The 19,433-nt window shown below is 35.7% G+C and overlaps 1 protein-coding gene across 1 annotated transcript in view; it reads left to right on the forward strand.

Moving 5' to 3' along the window:
- Positions 1 to 202: 202 nt before the first annotated feature.
- PDE7B (phosphodiesterase 7B) overlaps positions 203 to 19,433 on the forward strand; it is a 455,595-nt gene continuing 436,364 nt past the window's right edge. The window contains exon 1 of the mRNA XM_043962873.1: positions 203 to 523. Coding sequence (XP_043818808.1) covers positions 503 to 523 — 21 coding nt within the window. The 5' untranslated portion in view covers positions 203 to 502. The remainder of the gene's footprint in view (positions 524 to 19,433) is intronic.

Genomic DNA, 19,433 nt, shown 5'->3' on the forward strand with positions numbered 1-19,433 from the left:
CAGCCCAGCACTCACTCGCCTGGGAGAAAAGTAGACGAGAGAGAGAGAGAGAGAGAGAGAGAGAGAGAGAGAGAGAGAGAGAGAGAGAGAGAGAGAGAGAGAGAGAGAGAGAGAGAGAGAGAGAGAGAGAGAGAGAGAGAGAGAGAGAGAGAGAGAGAGAGAGAGAGAGGAGAGAGAGAGAGAGAGAGAGAGAGAGAGAGAGAGAGAGAGGAGTGTGTGTGAGAGAGTGAGAGAGAGAGGAGAGAGGGAGAAACCCCGCTCCCTGCTCCTCCTCGCCCCCTCCCCTCCTCCTTCCCATCGCGTGCGTGTGCGCGCGGGCTTTTGGTTGGCTTGTTGGTTTCTTTTCTCTTTTTCCTTCTTCTGCCTTTTTTTTTTAAACCTTAATTATATCCCTAATCCTGGATGAAGTTGCTGGATCCTGCAGCACAAGTCTTCATGAACAAGCAGCACCGCTCAGAGATTTCACGGCATTCAAAGGTCACAGAACTGCCACTATGGTTAAATGTCTTGTTTAATGGTTGAGGTATGTACAGCCACTGCAGGCGGCATTCTTGATGCGTGTTTGTTTCTTTTTGAAAGAGTCACAGAACTGGGGCTGGAAGGGGTGGGGGGTGGGGGCATTTTTATTTTAAGTGACTACACACACATTTTCTGCTTGTGATTGTTACTACAGCAACAAGCTTTTGAATTTCCTTCTCCCCACCCCCCCCACCCCAATGCAAACTGACTGGAACATTTTCATTTGACCCTGAATTAACCATTTCAGGGAGATTCTTGACCAAGTGACAGAGGGGGGTCAAGGGAGAAGCTGGCTGCAGCCCTAGACTCCCGCTTAGAGGAAAACGGGTGACTTCCCTCCTGGAAGATAGATGCTCCTGACACCATCAGCCCTCTCTTTCAAAGGCAACAACACAAAAACCCCGGAGTTTAGTTGTTTGCTTTGGTGGAGGGTGGGGGCTGGAGCGGAGGGGGACTCATAACAGTAGGAAATGGGAAAGCAAGAGGTGTCCCCCCCCTCATTGATTCGGGGTTTCCATTGCAGCCATAAGCTGAAAGTAAATTGGAATGGAAAGAAGGGGATGGGGGCTCTAAAACAGAACAAATCAACCTTCAAAAAGTGTGTCAGAATAATTAACCTTATATCAGATTTCACTTCATCACCTTGTTGCATTTTCAATGTGCTTTGAATAGACAAGTCAAAAGGCAAGATCCAACCTTTTTGCATACATGACAAATGGTTTAGTTTTTTAAAAGAAATAGAAAAAGCAGCTTCCTTTCTCATACCACAAATTTGCAAATAGTTTTTTCCTGTGATAGTTGGAGACAGAGTAAGAAATTGACTTAGGGATTGAAATGATTGAGCCGGATGGCTTTTTAATGACATATAGATCCAATCCATCATGTGGTCTGGCAGTGTTACAGTAAACATCTCTGTATAGGACGGAGAGTGCATACATACACATATAATAAATACAGTAAGTACTGCAGGAATATAGGATGATTGTTAACTCAGAACTAAAATCATTGGTTTCAGGGGCACATTATTAATACGTGCTAAGGGAGACACTGTTGCTAGGGACTTTGCTTTAAAAATAAAATCCTATCCTAATATTAAATCCTTCTAGTGAAATTCAATTAGCGCATGGTAAATATGTATCAGTTAAATGATGGTTATCTTTAGGGAGTGATCCTCTCCCCCCCCCCCACCACTCAGCTATACAACAATAAATAAGGCAAAACTATTTGAATGTTACTGTGCTTGCAAAATAGCACTTGTTTTATTTATTTGGTTTCCATTCTGAACTTCATAGAACAGAAGCCTTTAAAATAAGGTCATGTAAGCAGCAATACCAGGCAGGGTACAACTCACTCAGTGAGTTGCAAAGGGTTAAAAAAATTAAGTGCACTAGACTCCAATGTACTAAGTTAAGGACTGCAAAAATATTAGCTCTGAAATGCAGAGGATGTGCTGTGAATGGACAATTGCTGTTCTGCAGTGCCTAGTGGGAAAACAAGGACTTTGTGTATTGCAAATGCATAACTACAGCTCCTCCATTTCCTCTGCTCTATCTTTCCCTCCTGTCTGGTGAAACAAAGAAGCCTGTTAGTAATAAGTCTTCCCTGGCATCTTCTCTGATAAATCGCAGCATCTTTTTGGGTCAAGTGGCAGCCCAGAGTTAGGTCTTATCAGCTGCTGCTTCCTAACCTGTAAGCTCCTTTATCGGGGTATTTCTTTTTACTTTTGGGAAACTGTGAACTGTCTGATTTCAGAGTATACTCACTCAGTTAATGCATGGGAGGCAAAAATCAGTGGTGAATTAGTAGAGACACCTTAACCATGTACATACACACACACACACACACACACACACACACACACACACATACACACACAAACAAATTCATGTTCCTGGTAGTGAGAGACGAAAGAAAAAAATCAAGCTGAGAAAAGCATCGACATTAAACTTTGCCCAAGTGTGATGAGGGGATAATTATACAAAATGGATCTTTTTTACTATCTCCACAGTGCCCCGACACAATGCTATAGGAGTGCTCAGTGACCATTTCTTTAATCAGTTCAATGCTACTGGTGATGATTTATGGATTGAAAATAATGAAATATATTTGCTTCATGAGGCATTTTAAAATAGCTCAATTTATTTTTTTTTTTAATTTTAGTGGTAAGACCAGCCTGGAATCACCTCTATCATTGCATACCTAAATAACTTCCCATATATACTATATACATACCAAGTCCTGTCATTTCATTCAAAAGCAAATCTGCCACTGAAAATGGTGAAAGTAAATTGACCAAGTTTGCTTTCAGTGGGAACTTTTCATTTAGCAAAGCCTCCCTGACTGCTAATTAATCTGCCAAAATCTGAATTAGGTGTGAGCCAGGTTCAAGTCAAAGCAAAAAACTACTTGTCAGAGAATCATGGGACATAGAGTTGGAAGGAAATTAGACAGGGACGTAGTCCACTCAAGACTTTGTTTAAACCATAGTTATATGTAAGACATTAACAAAATTAAGTATTAGTGTGATATTCAGAATGATAAAAATGCAGCTGCTAATAATAAGTAGGTGAGGCAACATACCTCTGATCTTTGGGATGTATCAGAGAATAGAAATTCACATCCAAAGAATCTCATCATTTTATTAATATCAACAACTTCTCACATATTCCAGCAGATTCTCTACCAATATACATAGATATAATTATATTTTCCATGGAGATATATGACTAAAGAGGAAAAAATGAAAATGGTGGTGAATTTGTTAACTCCCCAATATTTTTCTTTTCTAGATGTTCCTATCATGATCCATCTTTCTGTTACTTTAGCAACATTATAGGAGGGCATGGGAGTTAGCCTTTAGATCATTAGCCTTGGCTTTCACTTCTGCTCTATCTACTCCTTTTATGACATCCATTTTATAGGCAGGAAGAGAAATCTCTTTGAGAGGTAACCTGGAATTTGAAGATCACTTAGGAAAATGCCTCAAACTTTGGTGTGAGAGAGGAGAGGAAAAAAAGGGAAGAGTGAAATTCCATTGTCCAGTTTAGGTACTTATCTGAATTTAACCCCACTTCCTTTCCTTTATCACATAGATTTAACTATTATCATTAGTGTAATTTCTTTTTTAATGACAACTGTACTATATATTAATAGCCAATTAGTGTGTTCATTGTACACACTGTAACTAATTAAAAGTGTCTGAATTTTATTCTTTCATGCTGCTTGCCTAGCTTTTTTTCTTCAAATTTGTCACATTTTAATTCACTGCAGCCACATAGTTATGACAGAAAATAGGAGGCCCATTCAGCTAATTAATTTAATTTTCTCATTAATACGTCAAGAAGCTAATTCCTTACTTTGTAATTTTTTTTTAAATTCCTACAATCAATCTACAAAGATGTCACTTAAATGAGAATGAGCTGAAAGCAATACAACCTTGTCAGTAAGTGAGTCAATAAACATTTATTAATCATGTATTATTCACCAGGCACTATGCTAAATTCTGAGAATAAAAAGAAAAGCAAGACAGTCCCTGCACTCCAGGAGCTCACAGTCTAACTTTGAACTACAGAGAATAAACTATATATGTGTGTATACATATATACATATAAAATATATATACATAAAGTTATGTTTATATATATACATCTATACATATAACAGATACATACACATAAAACTAGTTATACAACTATAGTTTTATATATACATGTGTATGTTTATGTGTATTAAATTAGTATGTGAATAAAATATATAGATATAATTTTCCTGCTTAGGAATAGGTTCATTTTACAGCCATTATTAATTCAAGATGTTAATATCTTTTAAAGTGCTACAGTTTGAATATTTTGTATAGAAAGGTTCTATTAAAGAAAGCTAAGGTTTTCATCTAGACTATTTCAAATATAGTAGGTAAATTCAATAATTAGTGAATTGTTTCATTATGTTGCAATCATCTCAACAGACTTATAACTCTCTAAGAATTGTGTAAATCAGGTATTCAAGATTCAGAGAGGGTTGAAAAAAGCCCAAGTCCCCAAGGCCATTTGTATTCATGGTAAGATGACACATAAAGCTTTTATGTACTTAAATAATACGGCATCATGGTTCAGTTAAAAGAATATTGGATCTAGTCTTAGGAGAAGTACCTGGTCTCTGGTCCTGATTCTCTGCCATTAACTGGCTAGGTCATCACAAGCAAGTCACTTGATTTCTCTGGGGCTCAATTTTCTTATCTAAAATATGGAGATGTTAGAATATATATGAAAATAATTTAATAAAAGGTATGCAAGTTCTAGAGTTGGTGAAGACCTGCTTCAAATCTTGGCTTAGTTACTTAATATCTTTATAAACTTGGACAAATCACTTTTTCTCTCTGGGTCTCAGTTTCTTCTTCTATAAAGCAAGGTAGACATGTCTCCAAGATTCCTGAACTGATGGTAAAGGTATTCATAAAACTGCTTCCTGGGATAAATTTCAGTAATTTATTATTAGAATACTATTTTGTTAATTGTTATTGTATATTTCTATTCATTCTTCCATCTCTCATAGCCCTTATTCCCATTACTTGAAAACCCAATATAATTATTTTTACATAGTAAAAATCACAGATAAAATGATGAAACATTTTGCCTTCAAATCCCTTCTTGAAAACATGGCCCTGGAAATGAATCCCAACCACATGAATGCCACTATGGAAAAATCTTCTGCCCTTGAATAAACCCACCACTAACAAATGAGAATAGAAATAAGGCCATTGGTATTCTGAACCTATTTCCATTGATAGAGTGTTAATATTTATATTGACTACAAAGTTATTCAGGACAATAGGGTTTGTGGTACTTAACCACTGTGAATAGAGTATTAAGAGACCAAGATTTTTTTCTCCTAATTTGTCACATGAATTTGAACAAAGTCCTTTAAGATTCCTTAACCTCTGTTTGTACCAAATAATGAAGAATGATGGAAAATTATTTAAAATATTGCTCAATAATTTTTATATCCTTAGGTGAAAAGTGTTACACAGATCTAGTAAAGTCAACTATTTAGCCCTTGGATCAATGGCCAAAAAATGTATCATAAATAATATTACCTAAAATCACAATAGCGTTTTTTTTTTCACTACAACTCTTTGAGAAGTAGATCTTAATAATATCTCATTTATATAGCTCTTTAAAGTTTATGAAGCATTTTCTTCACTGTGACTGTGTATTATAAAGGGAGGTAACCCATTTCAAAGCTGAGTAAATTGATCATCAGACTGGTCAAGTATCATGCTCATGTTCACATAGCTTAAAAATGGAAAATTTAGGATTTGAAAACAGATCTTTTGGGGATCTAGGCTTATGTGTATTTCATTATATCAAGATGTCTCTTCTAAACAAAAGCTATATATGTTTTACCCCTTTGGCTCAGTGTAATGCATCAGGCCAAGCAGTAGAATTTCTCAGTGTCACTTACCAAACCAAATAGTATGACCACTAGGTAACTTCAGAACTTTGCTCATAGAAATCCCCACTTCCTTGGGATGACTTATTCCATCCATGAATGCATGAATAATTGGGCATAGGGTTTGTTTGTTTTCAGTTTCCAGTTAAATTTTTTAAACAAAATTTTTCACTATTATAAATGATTATTTATTAAGAATTAGAATAAAATTCTTCAAATATTTGAAAGTTTTCATCAAGTGGGCCAAGGCTATATGAAATTATTTCATATTTTATATCAGTATGAAAATAATCACTTATCAATTAACAAGTAAAGGAAAATTTCATGTTACTCCTTTAAAATTCCACTTTATTGATTTTTACTTTAAAGATAGGGAAAGGAAGATTGAGAACTGGTTTTATCTTTAGTATTTTGATGGTTTCCAATCCAGATACTATTTTTTTCCTGTCAATGCATTGCATGCATTGCATTGTCGTCAATAAAATTGGTGAGATTTCTTAAATAACAAAATTCATTATTAACAAGCTCTTTTATTATATAAAGGGAAAAACTTCTTTTGTTCCTTAACCAAAGCTCAACACAGATTTCTCAGTGAAGACATCATCAAGTACTTAAAAAGTCCAGCTGCGCTGGACTAGTAAGAACATGGTATTTTGAAGACACTGAGTATTGATCTTCAGAATTTTGGAGCATTTATGAGTCACTTTCCTTTTCTTGGAAGTAGAGGTAAAGATAGAATGTGAGGAATGAATGGAATTTTAGAAAAATGAACTAATAAATAGGAGAGTAGCATGGAAAATGTTTTGGATTAGGTCAAAAGATATGGTTTTAGCGCGGGCCCTACTACTGTCTGTTTCATGTTCCCCATTTATTAAGGGCATGGTTTGGATGATTTCTCAAGGCCTAATATCCTATAATTCTATAGTGTTTGTTTTTTTTTTTAACCTGGACCCATCTGAGTTCTTCCAAAGGCTGTATCTATATAAGCTGTTGATTTGACTCTTTTGCTTAAATTGACTATTTAACAATACTTCAGTCAAAATAGTCAAGTTGGTAGTTATGTGAAAAATAGTCTTATTAAATAAAGTACAATTCAAGGTAAGCACTAGAGCATTCAGAGCCTTCCTTAGGCTATCTATGTAATGCTTAATTAGTATTTTGATACTTACCTTGATATATCTATAATCTCTTCAGTATGCATACTACTCCAAAGGTGCAAATCAAAACACAACGTGGTGCAGTGGGAAGTGTGTTGTCTTTGGATCAAGAACATGTTGTCTTTGGACTCCTGACTCTGCCACTTACTGAGTGTAACTTTAATCAGTAAACCTCTTTGGGATTCAGTTACTTCATGTATAAATTGAATGGAATGGGGAAATGTTTGATCTAGATGAACTCTGAAGTCTCCTCTAGCTCTAACTCTGTTTTCTGTGTCTATCTGTGCCTTCTTCTCCCATGTGTGAGTCTTGTCCATGGACTTCCATAAATTCTCTGCAAAGGGCCATCCACCATGACAGAAGGCCATTCTCTACATTTCTTGACATTTTATGACTTTCAGTGGAGCTTGGAGGCCATTCATTGGCTATCCTTTGCTTTTGCTAGTCAAGTCTTGCTATATACAACTATGGTCATATTACTTTCTCATGACATTTATTTTTTTAATCCCTTTCTTTACTGTGAACTCAACAATGATCAACAAATGCAAACATTTCAATGCACAAAGAAAAGACAGGTTTGTATAAGAAAATGAAAATCCATTAGTTTGTTAAGATATATGTATATACATACACATATAGGATGTGTATGTTTATATGTATATGTCTTACATTTAATAAACTAGTAACAGTATTTATGTCTTTTGGGGTTTACTGCTATACTTCATTGCTTTCTTCTGTGCTATAAAAACAGTCTTATTGATATTCTTTTGGGGGCATATTTATCACTGCCTACCAACCTACCATCACCACCCTCCACCAGTAGAAGCTTTCCTTTTTAACAGATATATAAATTCCAGAAATAAAATGAATCAACCCATTGGCCATTTCTGAGAAAATATATATCTTTCTACATTTCTTTGCCCATTATTTTTTACACTCTTCTTCTTGAACAATTCTTCATTGGAAATACATTATAACTCCCATCATGTGCCACCTCATAGCTTCCTGGGAAACCTATAATTCTAATTCTTCAGAGACTGTAATACTTTATGACTTTCAGCATCAGTGGAAGAATACTAATGTTAGATGAGCCTTTGTTTCAGGAAGAAGGTTGGAGTTATTATAATAAGCTCTATGAAATTTCCCAAAGGAAACAGCCTGTTATCTTCCTCCTAGTCAATTTTGGGTATACCCCATGCATCCACAGTGTGTATTCAATTGATGTATATATGCTGATAGTTAGAAAAGCACATTAAGTACTAAAACTGTTTTATTTATTTATACATACTTCCAATCATCAGTATAAGAACCATTTTATGTGCAACACATTGTGCTTGCCCCTGAGAAAAAATGCAAAAACATGTTAGGCATAGTCCCTATCCTCAAGAAATTTACAATCTAATAGGGATAAGAGCTTGAATTTAGTTTTAGAAGATTGCTTGGTCACACATTTCCCCATTTGTTTTGTCTTTGGGGGATTATGCAGATCTGCTAAAGTGACTTGAAAAGTCTGTGGCATTTAGTAAGAGCAGAATGTCAAACTCAGTCAAACTGATTTTCCCAAAATTCTTCGAAGAAATTAAAAGTTTGCCATACGTTTTCCAGGGAAAGAAATCAAAATGTAAATAAAAATTATATTATGATAAGTGTATCATAGAGTTCCCCAATGCTATGAAATTAGGAGAGGGGGAGGTTCCTCCCACCTGCAGGGAATCAGGGAAGCTCTATGGCAATGAATCTAGGCCATCAAGGATTGGTTGGATGTCAACATTTGAGGAAGCAGTGAGGTCCTGGGGTGAGGATATTCCAGAATTATATGACCATGAGCAGGTAGAAGTAAAAGGTCAGACATCCTGGGGAGCTAGTTCACTGTGGCTTGGTGCAGGATATGTGGTTAACGGATGAAAAAGAAGAGACTAAAATTAGAATAGGAAAGTAGATTAAAGCCAGATTCCTAAGGACCTTCCCTGCCCAGCTAGGGAGTTTGGATTTTATTCTATCAATAATGAGAAACTATAAAAATGTTTTTTAGGAAGTGAAGTGATGTGATTAAACCCATGCATTATTAAGATTATACAGCCCTCAATGCTAAGGATATAGTGGAAAAGGGAGAGAATAGAGATATTTTTATACCCCTTTACATTTAAAAAGCAAATTATGGGCATTTGCATAGCGCTCTTGAAAGACTACTTGAACTTTAAGAGGTTGAAGTTCAAATCACAGCTCTCCCTTTTACTAGCTAGGTGACCTCAGGAAAATCACTCCTGGAAACTGAGGGCATAGACTGAATAATCTCCAAAGGGCCCTCCATATAAAAATGCTATGATGTTGTTCAGTCCTTATAACAACCTGCAAGATAATTATAAATTCATGCCCTGTTCCAATATCAACAGGACAAGCAATATTATTCCTGTTTTACAGAAAAGAAAATGGAGCCACCTTCAAGGATCAATGTGTGTGTGTGTGTGTGTGTGTGTGTACTAATGCCTGAAAGTGATGCTACTGCAATATCAATGTGATTTGTACACTTTTGACCACTGGGAGGGGAAAATGTCTTCTATTCCCTTTCCTGGTATTCCAAACCCCAGCTGTGTCCAGTGAGATGAAAGAACTCAGTCATTCAGAAAAGTGTTGAAAGCATCCTCATGAAGAAGATTCCATAGCAATACAGAGCTCTAAAGTAAGTTTTGACTTTCATGGACAGTCAGAAAATATCCTTATAGGGAAAAAGCAACTTTGTTTTCCCTAGCATGGAAGAAATTAGATTTTAATTTCTTTCTGAATTGTGGTTATCCTTATGCTAGTTTCTCTTGAAAGCTTAATTTTGTAAGAGAACCATCAGGGTAGTTATGATTTATGATTTTCAAAATGTCAATCCTATACTTGATAAACATCCTTTATAAGCTGAAAATTTCAGATTTTCCCACCTTTTTCATATTTTCATGTCCAAAAAATAAAATGTCAATTACTGAGCTTCAGGGAGTCAGGGGGAGGGGGGAAGAGGGCAGAAAATCCATTTTTTAAATGTTTTTTAAAACTGGCATTCCTGACATCTGTATTTTTAAAAATATTTTACTTTTATGCTTCATTTATTTTGACAAGAGTTTTTGATAAATTCTTTGAGTTTTTTTAGGTTGCTTTTTATTTTCCTAGGATCACTTTTTTTTGTACAAACTATGAGAAGTAGGAGGCAGCTAGGTGGCACAGTGGATAAAGCACTGGCCCTGGATTCAGGAGGACCTGAGTTCAAATTCAGCCTCAGACACTTGACACTTACTAGCTGTGTGACCCTGGGCAAGTCACTTAACCCTCATTGCCCTGTCCCCCCAAAAAGTATAAGAAGTCTTTAAAACGAATCAAGACAAAATGATTTAAAATTTAGATTGATGCTTTGTATCATTTTATTTAATAGAGGTTTAACAATGTGACCTAGTTTACTTTAAAATTTTGCTTTGAATTGTTCAATATTTGTTGGACTGAGAAGCTGTGAGAGGTATCAATGCATAGAAGATAGGGTACTCACTGGACCTAGAGTCAGGAAGGCCTAGGTCCCAATTCTACTTTAGTTACTTAATAACTATAATTCTGAACAAGCCACATTAACCACTTTGTGCTCAGTTTCCTCATCCTTAAAATAAGGGAGTTATTCTTGTAGACATCTTAAGTCCCTTTCTAATCTAAGTGATAATTGGGGAGGGGAGTATAAATGATGAAAAATTACATTAGTTCCTTAAAGGGGTTTTTTTTGTTTCTTTTTGTTTGTTTGTTTTTGTTTTTGTTTTTGACAGGGAAATGAGGGTTAAGTGACTTGCCCAGGGTCACACAGCTAGTGTCAAATGTCTGAGGCTGGATTTGAATTCAGGTCCTTCTGAATCCAGGGCCAGTGTTTTATCCACTCCACTACCTAGCTACCCCCCTTAAAGAAATTTCTGGGGAAAAAATGTTCTCTTTCATTGTATATGTCTCTAAATAAATTTTAGATAAACTTATTTTGAAAAGCTCTTATATATTTAAAAATAGTGAGTTTGAAAATACCTTTCCATTGAAAATACCTTTACTTAGTTAACAGTGAGTTTTTAAAAAATTAAATATATTCATTGAATTAAATGGTGAAAATCTTCCTTAACTTAAAAAAAATCATTACTTATGAACTAAATAAAAATACTTATATTATTTTTAAGTCTTGCATTTGGGTTGATCATATCTGCCAAATAAGCTGGTTTCTGCATGTGAGCTTTAACACATGCTGAGAAACTAATTATAGCATGGTTATTACTATTTTGTGTTTCAAAAATATTGTGAATTTTGATTCATTATAAGTATGCACAGAACCATAACTGTGAATTTTTTAATCAGAGCAAATTCATCTGTGGTGGTGAAGATGTAGATAAGAGGTGGGAAGTATTTGTTTAAACTGTGCCTAGAAAGGGGGACCCTTGCCCCTTAGAAAAATTGAGACCTCAGAGTCTGACCTGAACCCTCAATGCATAGTCAGGTGTCCTTAACCCACACCTCTGGGGAGGTAGACAATGTTGGACTCAGAGAGAGACATATTACTGTGATGAGGACCATATGAAGTAACAGCTCAGAAAACAGTGCAGGAGCTGATTATAGAATTCAGGAATGGGAAGCCAGTGGAAATCTTCCAAAAGGATCTTCATCCCTGCCCTGCCGCCATCTCAGTTCTTTGGGACCATTTCCAATTGCCTCACCTTTGCTACAGCTCAGAGTTTGCAATATAATGTTTTAACAATGTGAAGATTCACAGAAAATGTGTGATGATATGAAATATGTAAATATTTATGTGAATGATTCTAGAGGAGGGTATGGGGATAGAATTTTTCAAAGACTTTTCAAACCTAAATAATGCAACATCATTTTATTTTAAAAGCAGTTTCCATTTCATTTTATATATTGTATTGGAATATAAAGTTTATCAGTCATGGAAAGGTAGATTCTTTAATAACTTCACCTTTTTCTTGCTATGCTTAGAGTGCACAGCTATTTAATGAATAACTATTTATTGAATGACTTTTATGTGTCCAGCACTATGATGATATCTTGTTCTTAATTGGGTATTTCTCAGTTTACCCTTTGGTGCTTGTGAGGTTTTATCTTTGAAGACTGGAGAATGGAGGGCAGAAGGAAAAGTAGGAGTTCATTTACAAAAATTACTTGAAAATCCTCTGGAGCTTGGCAGAAGTGGACCACCAAATTCCTTTGGAAAGTTTTAGCTTTACTGTCACTCTTGAAGTAAATGAAAAGTTTTGTTTATCTACTTTTGTTTGTTTTTTGTTTTTGTTTGAACCTGTGATTTCATGAATATAAGGAACTTGGGGTAAAGAAACCTTCGATTCCAATCAATAACTTCTTCTTTTTTTTTTTTGTGGGGCAATGAGGGGACCTAGCTGCCCCCAGATCAATAACTTCTGTAACTATCATGTTGGAAAATTGCCTAAGTAGGGGCAAAAAGGTGGCGCAGTGGATAAAGCACCGGCCCTGGATTCAGGAGGACCTGAGTTCAAATCCAACCTCAGACACTTGACACTTACTAGCTGTGTGACCCTGGGCAAGTCACTTGACCCTCATTGCCCCGCCAAAAAAAAAAAAAAAAGAAAAGAAAAAAGAAAAGAAAAGAAAAAAGCAAATTGTCTGGGGCTCTCAAAAAGTCCTGAAATCCAGCTGAGTTCAGACCCAACCTCAGATACTTACTAGTTGTGTAGGCCCTGGGATAAGTCTGTTTGCCTCAGTTTCCTCAACTATAAAATGACGGCAATAATAGCACCTATCTCACAGGGTTGTTGTGAAGCATCAAATAAGATAACATACATAGTGCCTGGCATGCAGTAGACAGTTAAGAAATGCATGTTCTCTTGCCCTTAAGGTGCTTGCCTGTGGTCATGGTCACATAGTATGTATCAGGCAAGATTTAAACTTTAGTCTTCCTGATTCTAAATCCATCCTAATAGTTCATTCCCTGCTGATTCCCAAATGAAAAGTTCCAGTCATGAAATTTCAAATGCAATCAAATTTTATTTCAAATAAATTAAAAAAAAAATCAGTGTGTTCCACCCTCTACTGTGGTCGTCACAGTCATTTTGGAAGTTACACCGTCGTTCTAAATTTCCAAATGGCCATCCACTTGGAAGAGTTTGTGTTTCACACAATCTGAAAATAATGTGAAATTGAGATTCTTTCCACTGGATAATGCCCTTGTTCTTTTTGAATTGTCATTTGTTGATGCTTTCTGACAAGCGCTACTCTTATCCTCTAGATCGATGGGTACCCTCACAACTGTTCAAAACACAGAACTCCTAGAGAGATCTTTTGTTATAAAACATTTCACATTTTCTCCTTTCCTTATGTAAAAACATATCCTCTTGCAACTCAATTTCTAGACATGGGGCATGGAAATTAATGTATTCTTTCATAGTAGCAAGCAAAAATTAGCTACAATGTGATGCTAACAACTTTCTTCATTATCTAAACTGCTTTACACTTTCATTAGTTTCAACACAAACAGATTTAATGCCTTAGGATAAAAACAAAGGCATGATATGTGTTATGAAAATTTATTTTCATGAAACTTGACATGCATTATAGAATGCCACAATTTAATTAAGTATGAAGTGTCTTCTGTGTGGAAGGCATATTTTTGGCCACCAACCTGGGATGACACACTATCGCCTTTCAATGTGGTTAGTCTACTAGGAGGATGAAGCTTGAAAACAGATAACTATAATGTCAGTGAGGAAATTTATATTGTATAGAGGACAAAGAATAAAGTGGCATGAGAAATCAAAGGAGAGGTGATTCACCTATATCTGGAAGGATGAGGGAAGCATCATGAAGGAGGTGACGTCAACCTAAGTTGGGACCTGAAATAGAAAGATTTCAATAGGCAGAGCTGTGAGTGGGGTGAGGTGAGTGGGGAGTGGAAAGATACTCCAGGCATACAGGAAGGAGAATGAAAAGTCAGTTCCAGGAAAGACCAAGATGAGATTGGGAAATGAGTGATTTACTTGGTGGAGATAGGATCTAATTTATGCAGAAGGACAGTCATAATATAAAACTAAACATGTAGACAGGAGCCAGAATATAGAGGGCTTTGAATGCCAGGATAAGAAATTAGTATTTTATTCTGTTGGCAATAGGGGAGAATTTTTTTATATATTTTGTCTTCCCTTGTACCCTCAGTAATGGTTTTTCTTATCTTGAACTATACATAGCATTTGATGTTTGAGAAGGGAAGTGTTGGGATTAGACCCATACGTTAGGAAAATTACTCTGCCGAAACTGTAAATAATGAATTAATAAGAGAAATTTAAATTTTTTCATAGGAGATTATTAAAAAAGTTATCTGCCAGGGGGCAGATAGGAGGCGCGTTGGATAGAGTACCAGCCCTGGAGTCAGGAGGACCTGAGTTCAAATCCGGCCTTGGACACTTAACACTAGCTGTGTGACCCTGGGCAAGTCACTTAACCCCAATTGCCTCACCAAAAAAAAAAAGTTATCTGCCTTTTGATTTGGGGGTTCCTATTTCCTTCTTTTATTTTAACTTCATTTGACTTTGGAATGAAATCATTCATTTTGATGTTGCTTACTGAAGTTCCCTTTCTGTAGCATGAGGTAGCCTTCTTCCTTGCTCAGGCTAATTTTTTACCTGTTTTCTTCCCCTCCATTCTTCTCTGGGACTTTGATACCTCCATCTTTGGTAATCCTTTGACAGTCTTATCTACTCCTATGGATTTGTCCTCTAGGGAGATGATTTCCTTCCATATTTCTTTTGTCTTCTTACTTCCTAATACTTCCTTTCTTGATACAAGTAAGCATATTCTGATCTCCCCTATCTTAAAATAAAATCCTTCCCTTCACCCTAGTAGCCCCTTATAATTATTATTCTATCTTCTCTTTGCTGCCACATATCTAAAAAGAATCATCTTTTTTAAAAACTACCTATACTTCCTCATCACCCATTCATTCATTCTTCTGACCTTTACCATTTGGCTTCTCTCCACTACTCTGTTGAAGCTTTTCTTTCCAAGGTCACCAAGAAACTCTTCATTGCCCAATCCAAATGCTTTTATCTCTCTCTTTACATCCTTTAGGAACTTTCCTCAGGATTTTACACTTTTGACCAGTTTCTTTCTAATAATCTTTTATCCATCCTCATTCTTCTCCTGTCTCCTATACTGATATTCAATTTCCTTCTGTCTTTCTCATTGCTCCTCTCTGAGTGAGGGTATATTCAAAAGCTCTTTATTTCACCCTTTGATCTCTTTATATACTCTTTATCTTGACAAACTTATCTGCTCCAATGACTTCATTGTTTTTATTACATATTCAAGTTAATTCCAACTCTATTATCCAGGTCCTAGCATTACTTTGAGTTCCATTTCCTTATTTCAAACTAGTAGACATACTTCACCTGACTCTCTTTGCTTTAACTTGAAATGTATAAAACCAAACCCATCATATCATCAAATCAGAGGGTCGAGGTTCAAATCCTAACTCTGATATTTAATATTGTATAACCTTAGTCACATCACTTAATCTCTCCATACACCAGTTTCCTCATCTATAAAATGAAGTGGTCATTATACATGATTTATGAGGTCCTTTCTAATTCTAAATCTATGTTCTCTCCTTAAGACTCCCCCTTTTCATTTAAAGGTACTACTATGATCCCCTTCATCAAAGCTGATAAACTTGGAGTCATCTGTGTTTATTTTAGATATTTTAATAAAATTTTGTTTCATTATTTTATGATAAGAATGGTTTTCTATTAGTAAAGGGAATTATAACTGTTATAGAGCATCAATTGACAGCTAGACTAATTATTTATGATCCACCCTTTTTACATCCTTTTCCCCCTCTTCCTTTATAGTCACCAATATTTTCTCCTTCAATGTCTACTCTTGATTTTGTTGTGAATTAGAGCCATCTTTTGAACATATATAAATTCTAGGTCTTCTTCCTTTTTATACTACCATTGCCAGATGACAGGAGATAGAGATTTTAAAGTGAGATAAAATGAAAAGGATATATCTAATTATATCTAGATGTACATTTAGATTAAAGGGTTATACATCTTTTCATGTTACACAATCCATTTTTTTACATTTACATATTTAAATTTCTCCTTTCACCCCCCTAGCCTTATTCAAATATACTGTAGAATTTAAACAACTTGAAAGTTCTAAATGAAAATCAAGTGCTTATGTCCCCAAAATGGGAGAGGAATCAGAAAGCTGTTATGTCTAAGGGTCAATGAGTTAATAAAGAAAGACAAAATCAGGCCTTGTTTTTTTAAGGGTAAGGAAGACAAAGGAAAGGAAGGCAACAGAAAGCAAGGGGAGGCAAAGGAAGGGGAAAAAGGGAAGGAAAGGAAAGGAAAGGAAAGGAAAGGAAAGGAAAGGAAAGGAAAGGAAAGGAAAGGAAAGGAAAGGAAAGGAAAGGAAAGGAAAGGAAAGGAAAGGAAAGGAAAGGAAAGGAAAGGAAAGGAAAGGAAAGGAAAGGAAAGGAAAGGAAAGGAAGAAGACAACAGAGAAGAGGAAAAGAGAGGGGAAGGGAAGGAGAGGAGAGGACAGGACAGGAGAGGAGAGGAAAGGCACAGAAATCAAGAAGAAAGTCAAGGTAAGGGGATGGGAAGGGAAAAGAGACAGGGGAAGGGAAAAGAAGAGAAGGAAATGAAAGAGAGGGGAAGGGAGTAGATGGCATGAAATTATTTTTCACATTTGGGATGCCAAAAGAGTAGATTATATAAATAACAAGATAAAGGAGTGGGGACTTATGAAACTGATTCTAATATGGATCAGACATGGGAATGTTTAGTGGATGAGGAAAAAGATATATAAATAGTATATAAATACAATGAATAGGGAAATAATATGGGACAAAAAGAGAGGGGAGTTGAGTTTGAGAGAGATGGTAGAATTAGGTTGAAACTAGTCACAAACTAAACCTTCAACCATGGAAAGTTTATTATAAAAGGAGAAAGTGAGAGTGAGAAAGAAAGAAAGAAAGAGAGAGAGAGAGAAACGGAGAGAATGGGAAAAAAAAAAAAACAGATGAAGCCCAGGAATGTAGAGGATAAAGAGAAGAAGGGGGGCAGCTGGGTGGCGCAGTGGATAGACCACCGGCCCTGGAGTCAGGAGTACCTGAGTTCAAATCCAGCTTCAGACACTTAACACTTACTAGCTGTGTGACCCTGGGCAAGTCACTTAACCCCAATTGCCTCACTAAAAAAAAAAAAAAAGAGAGAGAGAAGAAGAGAGGTCAGACTTTTTGAAGTGATGATAACTAGTGTTGATTTCATTGCCTCTCCCCAGCTTTGTTTTCTTTTTTAAGGAGGGGAATGGGAGCAAGGGGAAGACATGCTGTGAGTGGATATTATGGAGGGAGAAAAACTAACAATCATAACCATGAAAGTGAATGAGATGGACGGGCCCATCAAAAGAAGAGGGTGATAGAATTGATCAGAAATAAAAATTCAACAATTTATGTTTAGAAGAAACAAAATTACACATAGAAATTCATATAAAGTTAAAGTAAGGAGGTATAGAATGTATTATGTTTCATATCAGTAGAGATAGATAATGATAATAATGATAGATAGATAATGATGAAGCAGGGTTGGCAATCATGATCTTGAAGATAAGGCAAAGGTAAAAAATATATTTAAGAATGCTAAGCATGGAAATTATAATTATGCTTAAAGGTACCACAGATAATTTTTAAAGTATCACTTTAAACAAAGTCAGTGTTGCTTAGTAGATAGAATCCCTCAATCAGGAAGATCTGGTTCATGTCTTGCCTGTGATATATCCTAGGAAAGTAACTTAAGACCTAGTTCCCCTAGCAACACTGAACACTACAAGTTAAAGAACAGTTGTAATTATACATTGGTATAGGGAGAGTACTTGAACAAATGAAACAATATGTTTAGAATAACAACAACAACAACAAAATTACCATTGGATATAGGTGTGCTATATGTCATCTTATCAAAGGACTTAAAGCAAAAGCTAAGTTAACCACAGCAGGAATTAGATAGAACAAAATTATCGGGGACTTAGATATCATTCAGACCTGAACAGCTCTAACAGGCAAAGAAAAATAAGAAATAAATTAAGGAACAATGAGAAAATTTAAATGTGACTGACTTTTTGGTGATTATTGAATAAAAATCAAAAAGAAGTTACATATTTAAGCATTGCGTATCACTTTTTAAAAAACGAACATGCAGGGGCACCTAGGTGGCACAGTGGATAGAGCACGGGCCCTGGATTCAGGAGGACCTGAGTTCAAATCCGACCTCAGACATATAACACTTACTAGCTGTGTGACCCTAGGCAAGTCACTTAACCCCAATTGCCTCATACACACAAAAAATGAACATGCTAATGCATAAAGAACTCATAAATAGATGCAGAGAGAAAGAATAAGCCTACTTACAGACTACAATGCAAAAAAAAGGAATCAATAATAGAAATTTGAAATAAATGATTTAACCTTAACAAGTAACAGTGTACATAATGACATAATGTACCCTTAAAGAATGAATGACTCAGAGCTCAAATAAGAGAAATGAATATTTTTGTCTATAAAAGATTATCAATAAGACGATACACAAAAACTTATGTGATATTGCCAAAGTTCTTAGGAGAAAATTGATGTCTGTAAACACATAGCAATGAAAGAGAAAGGAAGAAATCAATCAATTGAGCATAAAAGTAAAAAAAAAAAAATCAGCAAATTAACAATCCCCAAGTTGAGATAAATAAAAATGAAATACTACTATTGACATGGTAAATAAGACTAAAAACTGTTTCATTCTTTAAAAGAAAAGAATGGCGAGGGGCAGTTAGGTGGCACAGTGGATAAAGCACTGGCCCTGGATTCAGGAGGATCTGAGTTCAAATAGGGCCTCAGACACTTGACACTTACTAGCTGTGTGACCCTGGGCAAGTCACTTAACTGTCATTGCCCTCCCCCCCCCCCCCCGAAAAAAGAATAGTTGGTTAATTTAATTAAAAAGAGAGATGAAAATAAATGACAAGATCAAAAATGAAAAGGGAGATTCACAACAAATTAGAAAAAATAAAGAAAATTGAAAGAAACTAGCATACATAGATTTATAGCAATGAACTGAACACTTAAACAAAATGGATGAATATTTACAAAAATAGAAAAAAAATATTTTATATTCAAACATATAAGAGAAAAAGAGAATATAAACAGCATGGTCTCAAGAATAGAAACTGAACTGATTGGAAGTACATTTCCAGAAAAAAATAAAAACTCAA

Source organism: Dromiciops gliroides, chromosome 4 (assembly GCF_019393635.1).
Source record: "Dromiciops gliroides isolate mDroGli1 chromosome 4, mDroGli1.pri, whole genome shotgun sequence".
Taxonomy (NCBI): Eukaryota; Metazoa; Chordata; class Mammalia; order Microbiotheria; family Microbiotheriidae; genus Dromiciops; species Dromiciops gliroides.